This window comes from Gymnogyps californianus, chromosome 8 (genome assembly GCF_018139145.2).
Source record: "Gymnogyps californianus isolate 813 chromosome 8, ASM1813914v2, whole genome shotgun sequence".
NCBI lineage: Eukaryota > Metazoa > Chordata > Aves > Accipitriformes > Cathartidae > Gymnogyps > Gymnogyps californianus.
The window spans coordinates 19659502-19685645 of record NC_059478.1 but is presented as its reverse complement, the minus strand read 5'-3'; the positions used below and the strand labels follow the sequence as shown (position 1 = coordinate 19685645).

Genomic DNA, 26144 nt, shown 5'->3' with positions numbered 1-26144 from the left:
ATCAAAATGGGGACCCGATGCAGCGGAGCCTTGCTTGGGAGTGAAGCTCACGGGAAAGCAGCGCAGGGGTGGATAATAAAACTTGCGCTGATTAATATATCATACATATGCAATGTCCTGTTTGGCTCATTAGCGAACTCACTGATGTAATGCAGGTCCCGTTGTCCAAATGCTGAGATCCGCAGCTGGCTGTCATGTTGGCAGCCGTGCAATGGGGGGGAAGCGAATGACCCTGGGTTACTGTGACAACAAGATAAGACACGCTTGGGACTCTGCGTACTTGGATGGGAAGAAGCCAGCTATCCCAGGTTGCTGTAACAAGAAGATAAGATGTGCTTGGGACTCTACATACTCGGATGGGGGAGACTGACTGTCCTGGGTTACCGTAACAAAGTGTCTTCGCACCCGACAGGCGTCCATATAAATAAGACTGATAAGCCATTGCTTTTCTAACCAAGAACCTCACAGACAGGAACAAGTAATGGGGGTGTTTAGGAGTTTGATATTTTTGCTGTCTTTTCAGCTCCTGCATGTGGCAAAAGGTTCTATGGTATGGCTAAATAAGAATGGCTATGAGGATTTGGTTGTTGCAATTAATCCCCAGGTGCCAGAAGATGCCAACATCATCCTGAACACGATGGTAAGAACATTTGCATTTACATGCATTGTTTCTCAGCAGTTGCGACTTGACTTTTCTGCTTGGGAAGTAGCATGAATCAGGTCCAGCTCCCATTCTTGTCAATAGTTTTTTTTCTTGTTGTTTTGAATTAATCATGGATTAATCCCGTAGTTACTAAACTAGTAATTTCTAATTTGTCTTGCCATCTGTTGTTGCTACTAAGAGCACTAATTCCCTCAGACAATGCTGTAATATCTCTGTTGGGAGGCAGACTGAAATTCCTTTAAGTAGCTTTCCAAATTATGTTTACCGGAAAGAATATCCTATGAGTGCTTGTTTAATAACCATTGATTATACTACTGTTTGTCATTAGCTAGTATGTCTCACAATGTTCCTTTAAAAATTGTAAATGAAAAAAAAAAAGTTTAGGTTTAGTGGCATTTCTGGGCTTGACTTTTATTCCAATCCACGTAGATGCTCAATGGATAAATTCCCCTAGAATAGGATGCTGGCCCCGTCTCAAAGCAAAGAAATCGTTTTCTACAAAGTCAAATGATTTTAGAGAAAACCTGCTGAATAGGACCCTTCTGACAGATGCCCAGGTTCTGCAGTATGTCTAATGCCTGCTAGACCCTGATGTAGGATTATCTTAGTCCCATGTCATCTCTAAGATCAAATACGAAGGATACCATAACATTTTTAACATTTCCAGATTCCTTTCATCTTGTTAGAAAAGGTTTACATGAAGTAAAAGTGGATCTGATAGTTTACTTTTTACCATCAGTCACTGACTGTCCACTTTTTTAACAATAAGTAGAATTTAGATCACTCCATTTTCATTAAGGGACAAACCACTGAGGTTTTTTTAGGGTAGAAGTATATGAGTGATGGTTACTGTTACTGTGAGATACCTACCACATATTAAATTCACATTATAGCTGACCTTATGAGAACTTGCTCTTACACCATTCTTTCAGTTCCCTTGAACTGGTTAAAACTGCTCTGTTCTGTCTGCAGAGCAGGCAAGGGGTCGCATGCGGACAGCTAAGTGGCACGTCCCATTACTGCTCAACTTCTCATGGGTTAGCACTCACTATCACTCTCAGTCCTGGCAAGCCGAGACTCTTCAAGAAATCTCCTTTAGCTGAATTTTATGTACATGTAACACGGATATTTGATTCCAAAGCCTCTGTCACAGCTTGTTTCTTAGTTTATGAAAAGCCTATAGGACAGATTTTAGTTCCCTTCTTCCTGTTTGGGTTTTTTTCCACTAAACACTTAGTTGTTAGTGGAGAGAAAAATAAACAAAGGGAATGCTTTTTCTGATGCCTCTACTCCAAGAGAGGTGGTAAAAGAGCAAGAGGAAAGGAAAGTAATGGCAGCATATACTAACCATAATACAAATAAGAAGAAATGCGAAACAGCGAATTTGACAGAAAAATTATGACATTAGTCAGATAAATGAAAAGCAGGTGAAATGTTGAATCTTGCCCATGCTTGCTGTCAGGCCAGTATTAATTTAAGGGTAAAATCCTTGTATTTAGTAGTTTTCATCTCATCTGAAGGCTAGAGTGTGAATTTTATCACTATCTCTGATTAAGCGCAGGATTATAGAACTGGTGAGAGATTCCAAGAATTACAGCTTAGTCCTTGGCTTCTTTGTTTATTCTTTTCTTAGCAAGATTGTAATACTTTCTTAGTTTTGTGTTATGTACTTAGTTCTACTTTATTGTACTGCTGTTTCTTGATAAGGCTAAATTATTAGTTACACATACAGTCAAATTTTTAATATTAACATTGATATTAATATTTTATTTTCTTTCATTCCCTAGAACATGATTAAAAATGCTTCTAAGTACTTGTTTGAAATGACGAAACATCGATTTTTCTTCAAGTCTGTAAAAATTATAATTCCTAAAACATGGAAGAAAAACAGCAACTATTCAAGATTAAAAACAGAATCATACGATAAGGTATGATTTAGAGAACTCTTTATGATTAGAAAAACAAGGAAAAACTAGACTGATAAGGCTACATTACGAGTCACAGCAAAATCTAGGACTAATCCTGGAAGTTCTTACTCAAAAGTGTTGAGAGTGTTTGTAGGATAAAAAAAATCGCAGGACTGAATTTATTCAACAAGAATCACCTAACTTTTCTCTATGCCCATGTCATGTATAACTTTGGTCTTACTTTTTCAGGCAGATATCATCATAGCAGACCCTTATATGAAACCTGTAGATGATCCTTATACCTTACAGTATGGAGGATGTAAGGAGAAAGGGCGGTACATCCTTTTCACACCTAACTTCCTGCTAAATGACAGTTTGACTAATGTTTATGGAGAAAAAGGTAATACTACTATTTAATTTAATTGCCTGTTTTATTGTTCATACGAAATGGCCAAGATTTTTCTAAGTGATTAATGAGTTTGGGTACTTTAGTTTGCTTGCTAAAATGAAAGAAACTTTGAGAGACGTATTTTTCAGAAGTAGTAAATACATTAAAATGTCTGAAGTTAAATATTCAAACACTGGATCCAGAACTTGTTCATCCCTTTGAAAACCTTAAATGGTTATTCCTCTGCCCTTAACTACTGCCATTAGCAGTAGCCTTCCTTTTATGACCACTTACCAAATAAACTATCCAGTGTTTGTGTATCTGATTTTGTACTACAATGTGTCAAAAAATGTGAGGTTTGCTGCTCTGTGGGACAGAAACCTCACAAAACCTAAATTCCCTTAGGAGATGTTTGCCAACTTGGAAGAAAGCCTCTAGAACGGTTCCTGCATTTCTGAGAGTCAAATATGAATAAAATTCTAGTCCTGGTTGCTAAACTGATGCCTTCCTAGTTTTAACCTCAAGGAAAAATTATTATCCCAAATGCTTAAATATTTCACAATCTTCCTGTATTACCTCAGATAAGAACTATGTTAAATTGTTAAAATGTCTAACTAAAACACTGAGTAGCTTTTAAACAGTTGTATTTAGAATGTGCATGTGCTGTTCTTTTTCAACAGGTCGAGTTTTTGTCCACGAATGGGCTCACTTTCGGTGGGGGGTGTTTGATGAATATAGTAGCGACATGCCTTTTTATGTGTCTAGAAATTCTGAAGGAGCAAGTGTTGAACCAACAAGGTATTCTTTTTTTCATATTTCTGCTTTTACATTACACGTTTAAACATTTCAATAACATTTTCAATATTTTCGTCGTCTGTGCTGAGTTTGTACTTTGTAGTGTTCACGACCTGTTCATATGATTAAAAGATGCTTAGTCAGCAACATCTATTGCCTGCTCTGCAGCCCAGAAAACCACAGCTGCCTTTGGTGCTGTTTTGTAAGAGGTTCAGGAGACCAGGCTGGATAATTTTTTGCTCTGTGTGCAACTGCAGGCTTCAGCCACCATTTGTTTTGTACTTATTTAACATAATTTTATTAAAAAGCAGTTATCAACAACGCTGAAATTGCCTACTGAAACCCCTGTGATTTTAAACAGTTTCTACACAGAGGGACAATAACCGAATGGATGTAGAGAAATAGTTCAGGCTTGCCTTTTTTCCTAGCTCAGGCATACCAATACAGTCTTTTGTATTGCAACTACTAGCAGGATGGCTTTCCTGCATAGGCTATAATTACCACAAGGAAGATCACAAAAGACCACAGGTGTTTTATGATTTTAACTATTTCTAGATTCGTTTGAGGACCCTGCCAGGCACAGGGACAGCCTACCTATATACTTGTGCAGTGTCTAGTACAGTGCTGTGTCAACAGCAATTTGGCTTTGGGCAGCCAAAATTCAAATAAATAACCAGTTACAGACTATATATGGGTTCTTAACCAGCCCTGCCTATCTTCTCTTTCCTTAGCTGTCCAGCTGGTGTGACCGGTATACCTGTTTTCCAAGACTGCAGCGGAGACACATGTGAGCCAAGAAGCTGTAGATACGATGGTCAGCTATATGAAAAAGGATGTGTATTTATTCCAGATATACTACAAAATATCTCATGTTCTATTATGTATTCGCAATACATACCTTCTGTAAGTATTACTATACCTTTCTGGAGTGAGAGTTTAGTAACATTTGGGGTCTAGTCAGTTATTTCTGCTGGGGAGAATGATTAGTCAGGTGTTTCTTTAATTTCTATTTCAAAGAATATGGATGATGCTATCAGTTCTATTAAAATCTGTTCAAAAGGGAAGACAAAGGAGCTACTAGAAATGATTTGACAGCTGTTTCCCGTCAATAAGGGTGAGAGGTACTGCAGCGTCAGCATCCTTGTTGCTCCGTGTTTGGAGAATCAGGTCAACAGGCATAAAAGTGAAGCATTCTTGCCAAATGCCTTGTCCATAAGATAACTGTAGTTTTTGGTCACTCCTTATGTAAACTGGCACCTGAACTGTGTTACCTGGTTAGCTCTGTTACACTCCATTGCAGAGCAATCTGGTCTGTCTGTCTATCCTTAACAGAGAAAGAGCAGCCCACCTCTCCTGAAAGCAGCCAGGACAACCAGGCAGGCCTCCTTATGCCAGCTCTGTACTGTTCCAGTGTCTGGGAGAGGGTGCTGGGACAGGGGTTAGCAGGACAGACAGTCTCCTTGCAGGCTAGATCTCTGTGGTACAGGATCACAATTCCTCCAGCTATTGACCTTTTTTCTTTGGGCAAGCTCTTTCCAAGAACTTTATGGGTGTACTGGGCCTGGCTAGGATACAGTTAATTTTCTTCGTAACGGATCATATGGTGCTGTGTTTTAGATTTTTGACCAAAACAGTACCAATAACACACTAATGTTCTAGCTTTAGCTGAAGCATCAAGGTCTTCTCTGGCAGATGACCCGAACTAACCTCAGAGATATTCTATACCATATAACGTCACGCTCAGCAATAAAAGGGAAATGAGGGGGTTTTAGGAGGGTTAGCCATCTTGTGCTCGGGAACTGGCTGGGCATCGATCTACCCACAGGAGGTGGTGATTGCCTTTGCATCACTCGTTTTGTTTCTTCTGTCTTCTTTCATTTATTAAACAGTTTTTTTTGCTTTGTTTTATCTTGACCCTAAAGTTTTTTTGCTTTTATTCCTCCTTTCCTCTTCCCCCATCCTACCAGGGAGGGGGAAGAAGTGTGGTGCTTTTCTGCCCACCGGAGTTAACCCACAACAATGGGTCATGGTCTTCCCTCAGCAGTATGCTGTGGACATCCTGAGACATCTAAAAGATTATTTCCTGCTTCTCTCAAAGTCTTGACTTTGTATCTTTTGCATGTTTCCTTATTCCACTCAAGAAAACTTACAGGAACTGGTCCAAGACCATCAGCTTAACCCAAGAAGTTGGTTAAATATTCAGGCTGCTAACTTGTGCTGACCTCCATGCTGTTCAGCTACAGTATCTATGTTAGCAGGCTTAAATCTAGTAGGACCTCCATGAATCAGTCACTCCAAGGATCTCAGTACTCACAGACTGAAACCTTTGTTTCTGCATGTCACAACATGCTTGTGCTTATGTAAAATCTGAGATAAGTTCTTTGGGAGCACTTCCTTTGCTTGCCTGTTCTAAGATCCTGGCTGGCCAGGGACCATGGCACAGAGGACATTTGCTGGAGAAGAACGCCTCCATTTTTTCTGCACCCCACCACAAACTTCGTATTTTCTGAGATACTTCCTTATGCTCATACTGTTGGGTTCAGAATTATTATCAGCTTCAATCTGACTTTTTAGGTGGTTGAATTTTGTGATAAAAACACTCACAATAGTGAGGCTCCAAATATGCAGAATAAGATATGCAACCACAAAAGCACGTGGGAAGTAATTATGGAATCTGATGACTTTCGCAACTCGGCTGTTGTAAATGCTTCTGCACCCCCGTCTGAGACTACCTTCAGCCTACTGCAGACCCAAGACAGAGCAGTTGCTTTAGTACTGGATGTTTCTGGGAGCATGTCAATGGTAAGAATACGCATTTTATAAGCAATTTTTAGCAAAAATTGTAAGAAACAGCGTGTGAGCCAACACAGGCAGGATGCAGGAACAACCACAAAACCATGGATGAAATGCAAAGAGTAAATTTATTTTTGTTACCTCGTGAACCAGGGGATCCCCGAAGCAGCACCCGGGCAGAGGCACACAAGCGGGAATGCAGGCACCACAGAGCTCGGTCCTTGCTAGAGGATTGCCGAACTTGTTTGCGCCTGTTTTTCAGGGATTCGCGCAGGCGTAGTTTACCACTGTGCTTTGATCTTTCCCGCGGCAGGGCAGGAATCTCAAGCATGTTTGACAGGGTGCCTCTAAGTCTATCACAGGCCTATGTTATCTGAACACAGATGTTCTACTTGTCAAACACACAAGGACAGACGATAATTAGAATGATATATGTATTTTTCTACACCCCAGCTGCAAGTCACTTGAGCGTGTTTACAATCCTCCTCGCTATTCTTCCGTTACTTTCCCACAAAGAGAAGAAGTTACAAAATAAAAAAAAAAAATCAGTCAATTCTGTAATTAACTTGATGATTATTTTAGGAAAAAAAAGACTACTCTTATTCTCCTTGGTAATTTTATTTAGGAATTCCTATAAGATATCACTTAAAAATACTGAGAGTTGCAGGCCAGACTCGGTCTTTTTTTTCTTGTAAAATCTCAATTTTATATACTTTCCTTCCTTTGTACCAGACCGAGAACGACAATGCTATTGTATTTCTTCCAAGTAGAAAATGTATCATAGATGAAGTTTCACATTGTATTTTTGTCATGAATGATTCTAAAATTTAAAGTAAACATGTAGGTCACAATATGTCAATAAATTAGATGTTCTTTCCTCATTACAATATTGCTCTTTGGAATCAAGAATGTGGGCTGGCATAATGTTATGTCATTTTAACAAGGCTGAGGTTATTTTTCCTTTTTTATTTTTTCCATAAAACTTTGCATAGGTTTATTCTTTCACAGCTTCTTGTGGCATGAGATACTCAGCTTGTTTATGGATGCAAGGTTTAGTAAATGTCCCTGAATATGTGCTTATTTGCATAAATATCCTAATACTGTTATAAAGCTGTAAGCAATGTGATCATCTGTAGAAAGATGACAAAATTATCTGGGTAGCTAAGGCAGCTATCTCATGAGTTATTAATAGACTTCAACCTCTATGCATACTCAACAGCTTTTAAAAATCAGCCTATATATTCTTTTGATGACATACTGCATTTTCTTATCCGTAACTTACCTCTTCTACAGTTCAGTAGTGAGCCAATGACCATTACTGTTATTGAAAATACCGTAAGTTCAGTGTTTCATTTCCCACAGGAATTCAAGCCTAAAAATAAGACTATTCATCTAAAGAAGGTAATTCAAAAAGCTCAAACATTGAGAAATATTGTTAAATATTTGACAGTCATACCTTAAACCAAAATATACATGTAGAAGCATAAAGCAGTATATGCTCCCACTCTTTAGTTATGGCAATAATAATTGTGGGATTCTCCCATAGTGCTCCATCAACAGATCTATTTCCAGACAGGCCGTTCTAGTCCAGAGCTGTTCTCGAGACTGATCTTCAGCAAAGATCTGCAATTGTAATAAATCATATTATTTTTATAATACAGATGTCTACCAATCATAGTACATTTTATTAAATCAGATAGTAAATAATAATGTAATACTAAATGCCAAAATGAAGATAATTATGAAATAAATATTGCAAGAACAGCTAGCTCCAGAGATAAATGTTTTCAAATATAACTTTTTTTTCAGTAATCCCTTTGAATATTTGCATTTAAAATAGTCATACTTTTACTTTAGTATTATTTATAATTTCAAAATACTTAGTTTCTAGACTAACCTACTGCTCAGGCATCGTAGGTGTTGTCCTTTTGCATCGCCATCACGCTATCAAAAAAAAAAGTGACAAAAATCTTGATTAGGAATGAAGTCATAACATCAGAAGATGGCCTTTGCCTGGTGACATCTTTCCTGGAAGCTGCAGTTTGCTGCGCTTTCCCAATACCAGAACATGGTTTACATCTCCTCTCTTCTAGAACTGAGCATACCTATGAGTTACCTAATGGCTGATAGTTTTTAATTTTTAATCGCAACCTGATCAACATAAAAAATTCCTACATTTTATTTATAGTCATAGCTTTTCAGAAGAGATTGCATTCTAAGGATGTTGGTTTTTTTCACATACAGCACAACCGCATGAGACATCTCCGTAGCGCTGCAGAGGTATTTCTGCTCCATATTATTGAAATCGGTTCCTGGGTTGGAATTGTCACATTTGACTCTGGCGCATCTGAAAAAGCTCCTTTGCAACAAATAACCAATGATGCAGCACGCCAAAAACTTGTTCAATGTTTGCCTACAATTGGTAGTGGACAAACCAATATCTGTGCAGGCATACGTAAAGGACTTAAGGTAAAGCACAATGTGGAAATATCTCCTGGAATGTATGGAAAATGAGGAAGAAGCGAGAAACATACTTGAACGTGGACTTGCTATGCAATGGTAGAGTTAAGAAAGATAATATGATTCTTGAATCTATCAGGAGAAAATTTGGTATAGAAACTACTTGGCATTACCATTATATGGCATTAGAAAGTGTATTACCAGAAAACAGGCCAGATGTGATGTCCATGCTTCAAAAACAATATTGAAAAATAAGATAAAATTCCAAAATGAACTACAAGAATGATCTAAATTTTTGAATAATTCCCACAGTTCACTAATCATGAATCAAGCCCCTAAAATTGTGAAACCACATACAAATCATGAGATTGGCTACCAGTGATGGATATATATTATTATTTATCTGTCTGTTTTACTGCGTTGGGCTGGCAGTCCGAAGTCCCACAAGATGTCACCTAATTCAGATGCAAAACTGATGATCAGGAGCAATGTGTAGGAAAAGGGAAGAAAGAGAGAAATTGTACAGAGAAGGATGAGACTGCTGAGGTAGCTGAGCGTCCAGGGCAGAGAGGAGGCTCAGGACAGGGGGACATCAGGAGGAAGACTGGCAATCAGACAGGGATGGAACAGCCAGAACAGAGGCCTCCCCCTTGGTTGCCCCCTACCCCTTTCTGCCTCACCTTCAGTTACCTCAAAGTCCACCCTTAGACAGAAGTCTGTCCTTCTCTACTCCTGAAATTCTGATTGGAGAATAAAGAGTAATTCCAGACAGTGGACATAAGTTTTTAATATGATGCCCTTAAACATCCAGTCCCTGAACCAGCAAAGCATATACAGGCAGAATGCTTCTGACATCTTCAATTTGGGACAGGTTCCTTCCCTAGGAAAACATATATTAAATATTCATTATTTATAACTGAACACTTACTAAATCTAATCAATTAGATGTTGCAATATCAATTGCAATAATTAATATTGTAATAGTTTTAGTGTTAAATAAAAATTCAAACTCTTATTAAAGAATAAATTTGTCTTGTATTTGGAGTTAACAGCTCTAAATGCATACATTGACTGTGCTCTGGGATAAATTACTATTTAAAAATTATTCTGCTGCTTATATGATGAATTCTTTTCTTGATGCAGTTAATTGCAGATAAAATGAATACTACATATGGTTCAGAAATTGTATTACTGACAGATGGAGAGGACCCACATGTAGCAGCTTGCCTTGATTTGGTGAGACAAAGTGCGGCAAAAATTCACACCATTGCACTGGGGCCATTGGCAGCCAAAGAATTAGAAGAATTTTCAAAACTAACAGGTAAATATTCTAAATGCACTCTTTCTCTGGCATGCATATTGAAGTATGAAAATGTAAAAGCATGGCAATTCATCAGTCTGGAAAAAAGAAATTTAAGACGTTTAAAACAAATTTAATTTTAAAGAAATTTGGTTTTCATGACAGGCTTTTTTAATGCAAACAAGCAGAACTTTAGATCCATAGATTTGCTTTAAGAGCTGTCTTGATTTAAAAAATGCAGTAACATGACAATACGCTATTACTAAGGAGATTTAATTATGATACTGTTATATAACATAAAAAGAAATGTCTAGAATTTTATTTCTGGCATTACATGCAATGACTAGAACTTTCTATATGCTTTTACTTATAAGCATTTTTTATTACATAAAGAATAATAATTTTCTCCAACTGTTGCGGCTGAAGTGCACTGGCAAGGAAATTGTGAAGACAGTGACTACCCTTGTCATTAGCAAGCATAGCTGTCAGCTGAGCTGGATCTACATAATTAGTTTGAAAACAGCCATTTAAAAACTATCCATAGGGGTGTTGCTTCATGCTACAGCACCTGCAAATGCCATGGAAGAATGAAAACTTCTTGTGTAGATCTAGAAAGCAAGCTGACCCCAAACAAATACGGTGAATAAATATTCTTATTTGGGAGGTGCACATGCTGTGCATTTTCAGACTACAATCCACTTGTTTTAGCAATTTAAATAACTTGGAATGCCCTTATACACTCTTCAACATCATTAGATCAACATGACTACGGGAGAGTCCAGAGTTCAGTTCTGTTCTGGCGTGTATTTTAAGACAGAATTTGTTGTTTAAGCTCCTCTTGCGGAATATTTGTTAAGAATGATTTGTGAGCCAGAAAGAACCCAGGTGGTCGTTCAGCATGTAGTCTTCAACCAGCAGGCCTTCCTGCTTAGAAACAAAAACCAGTTTTCCAAAGGCACTGAACAGATCTTTGAGCTAACACCTCCTCCAGCTCATGTGACTCCACGTGTTCTCTGGTGAGACAGAGCCATACACCTGTGTAACCTGCACACCTTCTGTCAGTCTGTGCGTGAGGGACGGGGGTGAGAGGCGTTGGGGGGGGCTGTGGGCAGCCGCTGCACGCCCCGAGTAGGCTCCCCAGGGCTCAGCGCTGCACAGCAGTCTCTCCCCCACTCTGGGATTCCCGTGACCTGCGCATTAGGAGCACAGTGGTGGCTCAGTTTATGTCTGGCATGTATGATCCTAGTTTGAGAGAGACTTGCAACAAATGCACGAAGTGCAGATGCTTCAGTAGAGCAGCATGAAGCCATATTCACAATGAATTCATTAACAGACCTGCACTGAGTATGAGACCCTCCAATGGACTAGAGCTGCTTGAACTCAGTATGCATGAAAAGAGATCTAAACTTCACATTTGGAAATAAAGATGATCTGGATTTTAAGAGTCAAAAACCATGGAATGCCACTGTGTCTTTTCTACAGAGGTATTTTCAGAGCAGAATTTTACTGAAGGGATAATATGTGACTCCAAAAGTACTAGGAGAAGTCTGAAAATGCTGTACTTGATGATATGCTGCAGGGAGTGATTTTTTTGCAAACTTTGCCAACAAGAGATAAAATGAGTTGATCACACAGGCCAGAATTTACTATGACACATGCATTAACACATCAATAAAAAGAAACATTTCTTTTTTGATTTTTTAACAAATTGGCTGCCTCAGTAGAACATTCAGTACCAGAAGTCACATAAAATTTAGCAATTTTAGAGTAAAAAATAGTATTTCTAATTCTTTTGCTCTTGTCTTTCAGGAGGTTTAAAGCTTTATACTGTAGATGGAGACGTCCCCAGTAAATTAACTGAGACATTCAGTGCAATTACATCAGGAAGTGGAGATATTTCTGACCAATCTATTCAGGTCTGAATTTCAACACTTCTTTTCCTCCTGTGCTTTTAGTTGATCAGTAATTGAATGAATTTAGACATTAATGATGATAATTGTCTATGGCTCAATTTGCAAATAGGAGCAAGTACATTTTTTAGTGATCTCCTACATTTTACTGCAATGAAATAAATATATAATTTACATAATGTATATAATTCTTGATTTCAAAAAATCAAGAAAATTATTTGTCATAATTGTCAAAGTCCAAGAGACTTTGAGAAAAAAAGCAAGCAGAAATTCCCCAGGATGTTTAGTTCACTCTTATATGAAACATTATCTTTTAGAGCATTTTAACAGTCTAACTTAAGTAACAAAGGTACAATTAATACAGCTTCTCTCCTAAGCCATATTTATCATTTTAATGTATAAACTTTCAGACTTTTCATGTAGGCCAGTTGTTAATTAGAATTTAGCAACTCATTCCTCACTTTGTTAATATTTTAACATAGATCCAGTCCTGTTTTATCCAAAATATACCACTCGCAAAGATAGCTAGATTATAAGCAGCAGTAAATGTAGATTTGAAAAGCAGGTCCGGGATTTTTCAAGCTGTATTATTGCCTGTAATTGACTCTTCTGTCCCACCTATACAGGGAAAAAAATTAAGTTTATGACAGGCTATTTTCTAATTGCAGACTTTATTGTTCATAAAATAGGAGTGAGGAAATGACACAAAATTATTTTAATTTGAATAAAGGAAATATTTTTTACTTCTCTCTTCTATATATTCTCCTCTGTTCTGTTGTTATTTCTGTCTCTCTCATTACTCATAAGCCTTACAGTCATATGTGGAGACATTTTCTTTCTCTCTCTTCCAGGATTTTGAGACAGACAAACTGCAGTGGAAATACAGCTTACTGGCACAATGCTTTAGATAGGTAGATAAATAGTTTAGATACAGAAATGAAGGACTGACACTTACTGTAACTTATTCTGTTTACCATAATTTTACACTTAAAATCAATGTTACTATGCAAGCAGCCATTTCATAAAGTGAATCCGGGTTTTTATTAGTTTTCTTCATTCAATAGTTGTGCCAAATGGCTCTTAATTTTCCTGTAGGTAGAGACAGCAGAACTAGAAAGCCTGCCATCTTCTCTATATAACTCTGAGTTATAAATAAGTAAGCACACATCTTTTTTCATGCTAGTTTGCAAAAGGCATAAATGCTCTTCAATTCCCTCCTCCAAGACTAAGCCATTTTAAGTCAGCAACGAATGGATACAATATTGTGCAATGGATGAGGAATCACTCTGAAAATATGTTAAATGCTTCTTTACTAAATAGCAATAAGACAAATTTTATATCTCTAACAACAGCTTGAAAGCAAAGAGCTAGTTGTTCACCATTCCGCATGGATGAATACTACTGTGACTGTTGACAAAACTGTGGGAAATGACACTTTCTTCAGCATCGCATGGAGTCTATCTCAGCCATTTTTTTTCCTGAGGGACCCCAAAGGAAAAGAATATGGAAGCTCAGACTTTACAATCGATAATTCAAACCCAAACACAGCTAGACTCAGTATAAGTGGCACTGCAGAGGTAAAGACTGAACATTTTCTTTTATTTTCTGAATTAACATTTCCTATAGACTAGCATACAGCTTTTCTTTAATGAATTTTTTATTATATAAGGGAAACAATGGCTGTGTTAGAACATGAAGCTTTTTCACTAGTTTTTTATATTTTTGTATTTTATTTGCAGGTGGGTGATTGGCAGTTTTATATTAAAAATATTCATACAGCAACTCAAGCTATATCAGTAACAGCTCTCTCTCGACCAGCACATTCTGATGTTCCTCCTGTGAGCATTGCAGCTCACATGAACAGGGCAAATAGAGCATTTAATCCAGTTGTTGTTTATGCAGAGGTTAGCCAAGGGTTTTTGCCTGTTCTTGGTGCAACTGTGATAGCCACCATAGAGAAGGATGGTGCTGCGGCAGTAACCGTTGAACTTCTTGATAATGGTGCAGGTAAGGTTCCATATACGTAGTAAAAACCTTTGCATTTATGCATTTTGGAATCCAAGTCTGCATGCTCCCCTCACATTTATCACTAAGGACTGAGTCATGGCTATGCCCTAAATCAAGAAAAAAAATGAGAACCCTACTGCTTTAGGACAGAAGTAAGCTACAAAGCTTTTTCTTGGTGAGGAAAACCAAGACATGTGCCTTTACCTGAAAAATTGTTCCGCTTTCTTTCCTGTGCTGTTATTGAGGGTGAAAGCAGAAGAATTGTGCATGGTAGAGGGTACATTGCTCATATCTACTTTCTGAAAGTGTACTTCATGTAATCATCTACCCTCAAGAGGCAAGGTAAAAAGAAAACAAGCTGTTTTGTTAGTCTATCTCATATTCTATGAAGCTGGACCACAGTCTTAACATTATCTCACCAAACGTTAGCTTTATCTCTTTTGTATGTTAAATAAGTGCATTATTCTTCTTTTCAAGAATACTCTTTCTTAGAGCAATAGCAAGACATTCCTGGCATTCAGCATCCCTCGATCTCTTTTCATCTCTCCTCTTCCTCTTTTCTCACCACTGCTGCAGACCTGTAGCTTTATAAGTTCAGTAGCCAGCAGTGCCTCCTCATTCTGTCCTTGCTTTCACATTGCTGTACTTAAAAATATAATAAGATTTCAGTGTGTTATCCTTTGTTTGTTAAACATCTTCTATTTTTTGAACCCATGAGGTTATTTTTACACTGCTGCCAGGCTTTAAAATAGCTAGCTTGGATGCCACCAGCAGATCATCTACTGCAGCCAGTCAGGTACAACTGCACAAGTTCACTTAAAGAGAAGGAATCCTGTCTTGATGAATTCCTGGCCAAAGGTTAAATTATGACATTTTTCTAATTTAAAGGTGCTTTATGTAGTAGGTGGGCAATAAGTATGAACTTGGTCGTTCCATATAGTAACAAGAGATTTACCTAGTTAAAGGTGTTAATGCAAAATGGTTCTTTTTAACAAAATACATATGAAACACAGGTTGTCATAGTGGGACCACTCCTTTTTTTAAAGATATCCACCTTACAAAAACACTGCCAGATTTTCTGCATAGTAATGTTCAGGTTTTATGTTTATGTACAAATAGCAAAAATAACCTTGTTTACCAGCACGTATCTTGTTTGAGATATTAATTCTCAATAATTCTATACCAAGGTGCTGACACGATGAAGAACGATGGAATCTACTCAAGGTACTTTACTTCTTTACAAGGCACTGGAAGATACAGTCTAAAAGTGAGTGCCCATGGGAGAAATACAACCATCAGACTTAGCCTCAAGCAAAATCGAGCCTCATATATACCAGGCTACAGAGAAAACGGTAAAGAGCGTTTATGAAACAGACAATTCTTTGCACGATTTGTATGTAAGGGGGTGTAAAGGTTTGGCAAATGAGATCATTTAGATTCACAAAAATTGCATTTGATCTTAAAAGACGTTCCATCTATAATTTTCACTATAAAAAAGCCCAAACAAGCAAGCTCCAACTACTGTTTCCTATGTATGGGAATAGCATAAAATCTTGTCTTTAATCTAAAAATTATTTTCTCTTACAGCCATGAGAAGGATAAATATTGCTCAGAATCTGTATTTCAGCATCTCACAACAGGAATTTCAAATCTATAATTGAGACTTTAAAATGGGGATTTGGGGCAAATAAATTCAGCATGCAACATTAGTATGCAACCTAATGCTGCTAAGCTTTTGAGATTTCTTGATTTTTTAGTACTTTTTCATCTTAATGCTGAAAAAAATATTAGTTGTTGCAATTTAATATTCTCACACTTATACATTGTGAAATTTAGAAAAATCAGCATAAAAATTGTCTAAAAACCTGACAAAATATGGCCTATATAACTGAAAATCTCTTAAGGCCTGCAATATAGGTGAAGAGATGGATAGAACTACCTTATTACAGCCATGGCTCACCAACATCTGCAACCTGCTTTAGTGGTTGCATCATTGCCAATTTTTACACATTTCAGACTTTGTCTGCTTTTTGGGTTTTCTAAATTTTATGCTGAGAATCCTGAGATCACCTTATTTTCTGTCTTTACTTCACAACTGTCCACTAAATTTGAATAAGCTAAAGAAAACGTATAGGATGAGAGGAGATAATAAAAATTAAAAGAAAATGCAATTCAGAGTTCTATCATGACGAAAGTTGAAAAATGTTTTAAACAGGTAAAATTTATATGAATGCACTGAGACCTAAATTTGCTGATAAAGAAATCCAAGTCAAGCTGGGAAGTTTCAGCAGAATTTCAAAAAGTGCTCTTGTAGTGAATACAGGAGGAGATTCTGCTCCTATTTATCCACCCTGTGAAGTTACAGACCTTCATGCTCATATAGAAAACGAAACAATAGTCTTGTCTTGGACAGCTCCAGGAGGTGACTTTGACAATGGAAAAGGTGAGTCAGACACTACATTTTTGTGAGATGAGGTTGATATTTTTATCTGAAAGGACATACCCTGAGGACCACCGCTCAGGGATGAGGGCTACATCTTTCCCACCTGAAAACGGAACCAAACAGAAAGTTACCCTGTTGTGTGATACCTGTTTTAGTTCTCCTTAATTTTTCATGTTAAAAAACCCCAAACCAGGTAAACTAAGGAATATTATAAACAAATCAAATAAATAAAATTATAGTACAACCACTAGAGACTTTAGCAACAAGTCTTTGTCCATGTCTGTGCATAATTAAAAAAAATGAAAAATCAGCCAACGTGGACAATACAAAGCTTTAGTCTGTTTACAAAGATGTAAATGGACTACAGAGATGCAGTAATGTTCTATCCAAAATACTCATTTTAAGGTTGTTGTCCAGGAAAAATGAAACCTAATTCCAGATGAAATGTACAAGCATTTCCTTGCTTAAACCAGAGATTGTATGTTAAAATATACAATCTACAGTTATGCAGATTACAGTTTCAGATTAAAGTCTTACATTTATCTAAAATTTTTAATAACTAGCCACACAAGGAAAATAAACTCAAATAAAAAAAAATTCTGAACTTCTTTTATTGCTATTTAGCAACTACATGTCTAGAAGCTTTCATAGCTAAAGTGGTCAGTTACTGCATTATAGTTTAATATAGCAGGTCCTGCACTGGTTTGGAGCTGGGCATATCATGCACATCTCTCTGCTATCTAAAGAGGAAAAGATGTTCATAAGAAGAAGAGAGGAGAAGAGGGGAAAGTCTTGAAAAGCTACAGACTTGAAATAGAAACAGCAGAACCCCCCCAAATTGATCAAACACATTTATAGCAATGTAACTACCAGTTCTTTGATGACAAATGGGAGAATCATTTTGTGTCTTTCACAGTTTTTGCTATCAAAACCTCATGCCGAGAGAGAGAATACAGATCAGATGCAAGGCCCACCCCTGCTATCTACACATACAATTTAATTGCCATTTCACCTTATGTTTGTATTTGGACAGCACAGTTTCTCATTCAGCTATATTTTGCACAGGTCTGCACAAAGCTAAGATTGTTGGTGAAACAATATTTTTAAGGCGGATTCAATTTCAATTTTTAACTGAAAAGAAGGAGTTCCCAGACTCAGCGACAATAGACCTTTGATGCTGTAAAGTAAGGTTTAAAAGCAAACTTGCTAACCGTCCATGCTGAGCAACAGTCAGTAGTAAAACAGGAATCATCAGCACATTTTTTTTTTTTTTACAAAATGGCTCTAGAAGTCCTATGCTGTCACCACAAGCAGGGATATTAAAACATCTATATTAATTTGTTGTTAACATGCTTTCTTTTTTCCCTAGCTGATCACTACATAATAAAAAGCAGTGAAAATCTTCTGGACCTAAGAAATCACTTTGATCGTGCTACTTCTGTGAATTCCTCTAATCTCATACCTAAGGAGGCTGGTAGAGAAGAATCATTTAAAATTAAACCAGAAAATTTAGTAATAGAAAATGACACCATAATCTACTTTGCTATACGTGCTGTTGATGATACCAACTTGATGTCAGAGGTGTCTAATATAGCACAAGCCACATGGTTCATTCCTCCAAAAGCATCTGTGCCTTTAGATTATGATGGCAACAATGATGGTGCTAACAGTACAGTAATAGTGGCAATGGTAGCTCTGTGTGTAGTAGTTGTCTGTACTATTGTAAGTTCAACTCTGTGTGTTTTACAAAAACAAAAGGGAAGACTGGATATTGAAACAATGCAAAAGCATGTGTAAAATAAAATAATAGAAGGAATTTACTGTAATTTGTGCTACACAAGTTTCAAAGTAGGGAAAGAGGTATTTGTACATTCAAAAAATAAGTGCACTGATTTTAAACAGATGTATTTGTCTTTTTTGATAGGCTCATAGATGTAGATTTTCAAAAGTGTGTCATATTCAAGTACATGTACACTGATTAAATGTTAAACATGAAAGCACGTACTCAGAAATATAGTAAAGTATATGTGTACCATCATTTGTTTCTGTGTGATAAAAATACTTAACACTTCGGTTGCAAGATTTTTCCAATGTAGCGTGGGTTTTTTTCTTAAATAAAGAAGGCAAAGGAATATGATACTTTCCTTATTTTTATTCTCCATATAACAATCAAGTAAGGCAAAGTGGGAAAGAGATCAGAAAAATCTTCAAGTAGTGCAATGATTTCCTATGTATCTTTCACGTTTTCAGTTAGGCTTAGTGAGCCGAGAACAAAAATATGTACCTCCGGGCTGTTTATTTTTCAAAAAATATTTAAGTATGCACTTCTATAGTTGTGTAGAAGAGTTGAGTATATAAATACTTTCAGAATGAGAGTTGCAGCGTATGTGCAAATGAGCACATGGAAAATGTTCCTAGGTAGAGACTAAACAAAGCTATAAATTTGGAGCTAGAACAAACCTTTATATAACAAGAGGTAATTTAAAAGCTGCTAATGGAGAAGGAGTGTGAGGGATACAGGGAGAAGTATGATCTGTATGACTCTTAGGCTGCTGACTAGCAAATTAACTGGCTCAAACCAGAACGCTTCACACTTCTTACATGGCCAAGTACTTTTTACCTCTGCCTTCCAAACACTGGGGAAAAATGTACAATAATAATGAAAAAATGTTAAATTCAACACTCAAATTATCATTCACAGTCTAGCATTACCCAGTAAATATACCATGTCTAGCAAACATGAGTATTTTCAGTTACAAGCTTGATACTATTAATGCAATTTCTGATAGTGGGAATTACACTTCAGAACCAATATACAATTTTTATAATTAATATAATACACACCCTCACCAAGTTTGCTGATGACACTAAACTGGGTGGTGAGGTGGATATGTCAGAAGGGAGAGCCATCTCACAGAGAGACCTGGACAGGCTGGAAGAGTGGGTTAGCAAGAACAGCATGAAGTTTAACAAAGAGAAGTGCAAAGTCCTGCACCTGGGATGACATAACCAAAGAGCCCAGTACAGGCTGGGCTCTGTGGCTGGGGGGCTGCCTTGCTGAAAGGGACCTGAGGGTCCTGGTGGACAACAAGCTGAACATGAGTCAGCCGTGCGCCGCTGCAGCAATAAAGGCAAATCAGATCCTGGGCTGCATCTGCAGGGGCATTGCTAGCAGAGATAGAGACGTGATCATCCCACTCTACTCAGCGCTTGTCAAGCTGCATCTAGAGTACTGTGTCCAGTTCCAGTTCCCACAATTCAAAAAAGATGCAGACTGGAGATGGTCCAAAAAGAGGGTCATGAAGACGATCAAAGGGCTGGAGAACCTGCCCTATAAGGAAAGACTGAAGGAGTTAGGTCTCCTCTCCCTGGAGAAGAGAAGGCCCAGGGGGCACCTCATCACAGTATTCCAATACTTAAAGGGCAGCTACAAAAAGGACAGAGGCTCTCTCTTCATCAGGAGCCGCATGGAGAAGACAAGGGGCAATGGGTACCAGTTGCACTAGGAGAGGTTTCATCTTGATACAAGAAAGAAATTTTTTACAGTGAGAACAATCAATCACTGGAACAACCTCCCCAAGGACATGGTAGAGTCCCTATCACTGGAGGTTTTCAAGATGGACCTGGACAGGGTGGTAGGTAATCTCATCTAGGCTCCCTTTTCCACAAAAGGTTGGACCAGACGATCTTTCGAGGTCCCTTCCAGCCTGGGCAGTTCTACGATTCTGTGGTTTTCCTGTATACAACAACAAATCTATGCAAATCTTGAATAATTATCTGAAGTTTTCTTCTCTGTCTTTATATCTGCAACATCAAATTTTGCCCTTTGTTCTTCCTTACCTTTTACATTTTAACAGCACCAACTTTTTAATATTTTAATGGAATTTCTCTACCTTTCCTATCTTCTTACTTTCCACAAGTTCTGCTTTCTCTTTATCTAGGTTTCCCATTTTTTGTGGGTTTCTGTACTTCTAATGAACCATCTCTTAATGAACCTTACTATTGGATGTGTTTTCAGATATAAAATTCCATTTCCCCAAGCAATAATAAATGTCATAATTTCAGTTCCTATCAAGGCCAGAATAGCTGTCACATTTTAGAGGAGAGAGACTCCTTTGGAGAAGAGAGTCAGAAATCAAAGCATTATTTGCTGATATCAGTTCCCTCTAATAGTTTTTAGGTTACTGAATGCCCATTTATTCAGAAATATTTCCTTTTGTTTGCTTCTGATGTGTCTTCTTATTCCCTAAAGTATTTCTGCTGCATACACATTGTTTGTTAGGAACTGCATCATACAATCAGAATAAATGGGTTGCAGCACTGTTCCTAGAACTATTTCCTAGAGTTGCGTAAAAATATGACAGAGCTTACATAGCCAATCTCCCTGATCCAAGACAACGCATCCATTACTCTGAAGACACCTAATCCTACCTGCCTAGCGAGCAGAGCTGCAGTAGTCTATTGTGTGGTGACACTGACATCTAGTGGGCTCCAACACCACTTCCAGTGTTCCCAAATGTTCCAAAAATCGGTTTAGATCAAAGCATCTATCTCTGGGATGCTCTGACCTTAATATAAATGCATATTTAAAAATACAATCAAATATGAATAGTCGAAGGTTGAATTTAGTACTTAAGGCTGGCTCTTACTATAGGAGCATGAAGAAGATCTATTTGAATTAGGAGCTTCAGTTTACTGAGCTCTGTCTATAGTAAAAGCTCTGAAGAACTCAGTTCAAGTAACGCAGAATTCAGCACTCCCCCAAACATCTCTGCAAAAGACAGACAAATTTTCTCTTTCATGCTTCCTGACAAGCAAGTGCAAAATGACAGGGTAAGACTGTTTGATTTCAATGATTATGTTTACACTAACAGTATGTATGCTCAAAAGCTATGTGGGCTGGGGTCCCAGTCGCTGACACAACTGCCACATGCCAGTTCAGACTAAGTAGAAAAGATGCAATAGTTAAAGTCAAAACCATATAAGCTTTGTTGCTCAATATGGTCTTCCCAATGCTCTTAAAATAGTTTCAGCTTCCAGCTTCCTACACAGACCTCATGGTGTTCCATGGAGAAGATCATAAATTTAATTATTCCCATGCCACCTGTGGAGAAACTGCAGTACCATGCGATAAAGTGGCTTTCTCACAGTCATCAGCAGGGAAGTGGTAGAGCTGCAAATATACCTCCAGTCATTAAACTATCATTGCACAGTAAAAGGAAGAAACCCCAAAACTTTTATTTCCATAGGGGCCAGCTATGGCCTATAGAATTTTCCATACAATCTTCCTCCAAGTATAAGATAGACAGACAGCTGCGGTGTGGGACCAAATTATTATCCTGCCTGGGTATCAAACTAACCCGCTATGGCTCCAGGAAGTATGATACTGAAAGGACAAAGATCACAAAAACAACACGTGATTTACCTAGTCCAGTTCCCTGAAATTTCAGGAGTTTTGTCTACTGAACGTTTTGCCAATTGCTGCATGCAGTCCTGGTACAACTCCAGTTTAAGTGCTTAGGGGAAGCACAGCAACAGCTGCCGTAAGGATCAGTGGAAGAGTGCACTAATGTGAAAAGAAGCATTAATTCTCACTCAAATAGCTGTAGTTTCTCAGCGGAAGTGTGCTGTTGAGAACAGCTGCTTTCTGGTTCTGTCAAATCCAGTCCCCAGATTTTTCATGAAAGCCTGATTGTACACAGGCCAGGCAGCTGGCACTACTGATTTTATAATCTTTGCCTGGTTATTATCAAGCTAAGCTCACAGTTGTTAATGTTGGCACAGAAGCTATAGACTCACACACAAACAAATGCCCTTACCTATTTTAATAAAATAAGCTTTGACTGTTAAACAGAGGTAAAATTTAATAATTTTTATTTAAAATGACACATTCTGCTCCTTTTACTTTGATATGTCTTTTCACTACAATAATAAATGTTAAATCATATTTACCTTCAGATTTTCATGCACATCTGTTTTGAAAATCTGGTTCCAGGATTGCTGCTATTCTTCAAAGTATTAGTTGGAGTTCTGCAGAGTTGTGACTGGTAATACATTGCCAGAACTCTTCATTTCCTGCTGTTTAGCTGCATCAAAAGATGACATAACTATTCATAAAACAGCTGGTTTATGCAAATACTTGCTGCAGTTACATAATCATGAGCGGGAAGGGGAATAGTGGATATACACACAGTGACACAAGATGTGACCCATATAACTCAATGTATTATAGAACTAAATATGTATGAATTCCAACATGGGTACTAGATTATTGGGATTACACATGCTAGTAAAATGTGTTTGTTTATTTTCCTATGCTTTCACAGTGATATAAACTGACTTATGGAGGCATTTTTGGGTTGTCTTTGTTAAATCTTTGACTCCAAAGCCTTTGGTTTAAACACTACCTTCCCATAAAGTCAGAAAGCAGTACTGGGAGTCAGCTTAGAAGCACTTCAGTTATAAGCTACTATTCTTTATATAAAAATATTTTATTTTCTTAATTATACTATAAACCTTTATATTAATATAATTTTGGTTGGTTGGTTTGGATTTTTTCGGTAAGTGTAAGCCTTTAAGGATATTGTCCATGACTCATTAGCATCAAGGAAAGAATACTGGAAGCACTCCCAATGGATACCCTAGATATTGGTAAGTGGTATTCAAAGGATTGCTTTAAAATTCAAATATTTTACGACAACCATACACTCCTTAAAATTAAAGCACACCTTAATGGCAAGGTCAACAAACAAAATAAAAATTGACATTATCTCTCAAGCCATTCTGAACCATACTAAACTGTGCTAAACCTACAGTGTTTCTGCAAAGTGACCTTAAAAAATGCTCAAGATTCCACACGCTTTCAATGCTTTTGATTTTCATCAAGTTTTTCAAGAAAAGTCCAATGACAAGAAATAAAACCTTAAGATTAATTTCTTCACAGATAAGCCTGACACAGAAGCAAAGTTAGTACAGAGTTAGTAACAGCGACTGTGCTGCAGCATCTAGTTGTTCAACCTACAGATCTCAAGCTTCTTGCCCTATTTTACAGGGTATTCAAATGTAATACTTTGCTGCAAAACTTTACAGCTACATGATCAAGATTTAGGTAGACAAATGTAATGATCTAGAGAGATATAAAGGGCTAGAACTACAGCAATTCTAACCATTGGTCTTATTTGTCTCCCAGTTCAGGAAATGTTAATCAGAAATCCTCAAAGCCCTCACTCAAATTATTACCAAGTAACAGTATTGAAGTTCTCTGTATAAATTCTATTTCTGATCATAGGCAGGGATGTTCCAGGGTTTGTTTATATCCAACAGTACAATGCTGTAAAAGGTTATTTCTTCTTTTTGGACATGTTATAAGCAAGGCTGAATATCAAGCAGTAGGCAAGGTACGGTCTTCACCATACCTGCTGGTGCATTGGTCACCCACCTTCTTCTTAATCATCAGAGATGAGAGGACATGGCATGCTCCAATATCTTTTTCAGCCTGAGACGATTCTGTAGATTCTCTTGTGGCTGATACTTCAGTACTCTTACAAGTGACCGTCCCTGCTGTTCACCCTACACTTCTGAAGGAAGATACTGTTCCTCCACCACAGGTGGCAGAAGTAAACATGCTGACTTCTCAGATGTTTGCAGCTGATTTTATCAGAACGAGCTAGGGTTTGAATATACCTTCAGAGCTCTCCAGGTCAATATCTAGTTTGTAACTAAGCCCACATGCTAGGTATGGCTCTCCTTACCTGAGCCAGATGTATCAGTTTATCCCAAACCCAAACCCCTGACAATGTTTTCGGCTCAGAATAGCAGCTGCAGAGAGGGACCACGTTTCCTACTAGAACCAGGTATTGAAGCTTCCAATAAAGACAGGGCAGACAGCCTGCATGTGGTAATCTCTTAAAATGACAACAGGAATCTCCAAGATTCAGCTGTTAACACCTGAAAGACTGTTCCTTCTAGAATGCCAAAAAAATTTCCAGAGTTTGTCCTGAACACTACGTTATAGGCCTACAGGGTGCGGAGAAAGAGAATTTCAAGAAAGGGAGTAACTCAGTAGTGTTTTAAGAGTAGTAGAATACTGTGGAACTCAGGAAGCATGGAGTTCCAGGTTGTGATCCAATAACTGAATTTATTTTTACATTGTAGGATAAAACGGGGAAAAAAATTATCCAAATGAGGGTTTTATATGAAATATATAAACATGCGCTAGAACAGATCTCTGTCTTAGATATGTGTAGTAACCATTAGCCTGAAGAGTTATTTTCTTCCTCTCTCTCACATTCTGATTGCTTAAACATTCATGAGAAGAGGAAGGATGTTAAAAGTGAGAACTGAAAAAAACACATCCAATGCCCCACATATGCCAAACAGCCTGTCTGCTAAAGGTGGAAGTACCATCTACTTAAGGCATTTTCCTAAGAAGTAGTACTGTTCTCTTTAAGGCTCCTTAGGAAAGCAGCAATTAAAAGAAGGTATTCCAAATCCTACAAGAACACTCTAACCCACGGGGGCTTACAGGATGGGAGTCGTCTTCTTCTTCCATCCAGGTTATGCTAGCAAGGAGAGGTATCTAACCATTTTCTGCAGGAAAAAGCGGAGTGTCAAGGCTGTCAGTCAATATACCACAGAAAGCAGCACTTTCCTCTCCGGCAGGTGAGGTTCACATGTCATGGGCAGCAACAGGGTGAAAGCTTCAGGGAAGAATTAGCAGTACTTCATTTTGGGAAGAGCTAGGCTGTGTTGGTTGCTGTCAATTCCAGCCTGAACATACCACTCTCCCAAGGCATTATTGGGGTACATCTCACCTGAGGTGGTGCTTTTGCCTCAAGGTCAGGCACCGCTGCTCTCAGTTGTTTGGCATGTCTGTCTTTTTGTGGAACTCCATCAACAGGAACTGCTGACGCTTAGCACCAATGAAAGCTATGAAGTGAAATAATTGCATCTCTATGTCCAAATTGAAAATCTTTGATGTTGCTGTCTTTTCACATATCCTACACTGATATCACAAGAAATCGTAATCAGCTTTTATATGACCATGTAGCGCTGAGCATTACAAGAGAGACTCATGAGGTCTTTATATACCAGTAACACTCATTTTAAGAAATGGAAACAAACTTGCCATATAGTTTTTATACATAAACACTTACACCCGTGTATAAGTGAGACAATAAAAGCTGAAAAAGGTTAAATGTACTCAAGCAAAGCAAACATATACACACAATAGCTTTCAGGCCCTCTCCTTATCAGTACTAAAGGTACAATGGGAACTTTACACAGCCTGGGTTTTGTTTTGGTTTTAATTCCTGGAATCTGACTGGCATGTAAGCAAGATTGCTTTGATTGTTACAGTTATTTCCTTTCTCTGGAATTCACTTCTTGTCATAATGCCCTAGGATTTCCTCTGACTTTATCAAATTTAGCCAAACATTACGTACTATTTGGATTATGAGGTAAATAACTGAATGACCA

At 37.8% G+C, this 26144-nt stretch overlaps 1 protein-coding gene and 1 long non-coding RNA gene across 2 annotated transcripts; one reads left to right on the top strand and one right to left on the bottom strand.

Moving 5' to 3' along the window:
- The first annotated feature begins 418 nt into the window (after positions 1–418).
- On the top strand, positions 419–18804 carry LOC127019409 (calcium-activated chloride channel regulator 1-like). The gene is made up of 14 exons (XM_050901455.1): positions 419–640; positions 2452–2592; positions 2821–2971; positions 3640–3757; positions 4486–4657; positions 6329–6556; positions 8792–9016; positions 10151–10328; positions 12117–12223; positions 13570–13794; positions 13957–14224; positions 15412–15576; positions 16440–16667; positions 18037–18804. Exons 1-14 carry the CDS (start codon positions 482–484, stop codon positions 18462–18464), a joined length of 2793 nt encoding a protein of 930 aa, XP_050757412.1. The 5' UTR covers positions 419–481; the 3' UTR covers positions 18465–18804.
- On the bottom strand, positions 16611–24212 carry LOC127019416 (uncharacterized). The gene is made up of 3 exons (XR_007766912.1): positions 24106–24212; positions 22620–22753; positions 16611–16770 (listed from the first exon to the last, which is right to left on the bottom strand). It is a non-coding gene; the product is annotated as an uncharacterized LOC127019416 (long non-coding RNA).
- Between the last annotated feature and the right edge of the window lie 1932 nt (positions 24213–26144).

Bases quoted from the DNA above. Each gene is read 5' to 3' on its own strand.
- LOC127019409 (XM_050901455.1), top strand. From the start codon at position 482: ATGGGGGTGTTTAGGAGTTTGATATTTTTGCTGTCTTTTCAGCTCCTG. The intron at 2,593-2,820 runs GTATGATTTAGA...TTACTTTTTCAG, and splicing joins AAACAGAATCATACGATAAG to GCAGATATCATCATAGCAGA. The intron at 2,972-3,639 runs GTAATACTACTA...CTTTTTCAACAG, and splicing joins TAATGTTTATGGAGAAAAAG to GTCGAGTTTTTGTCCACGAA.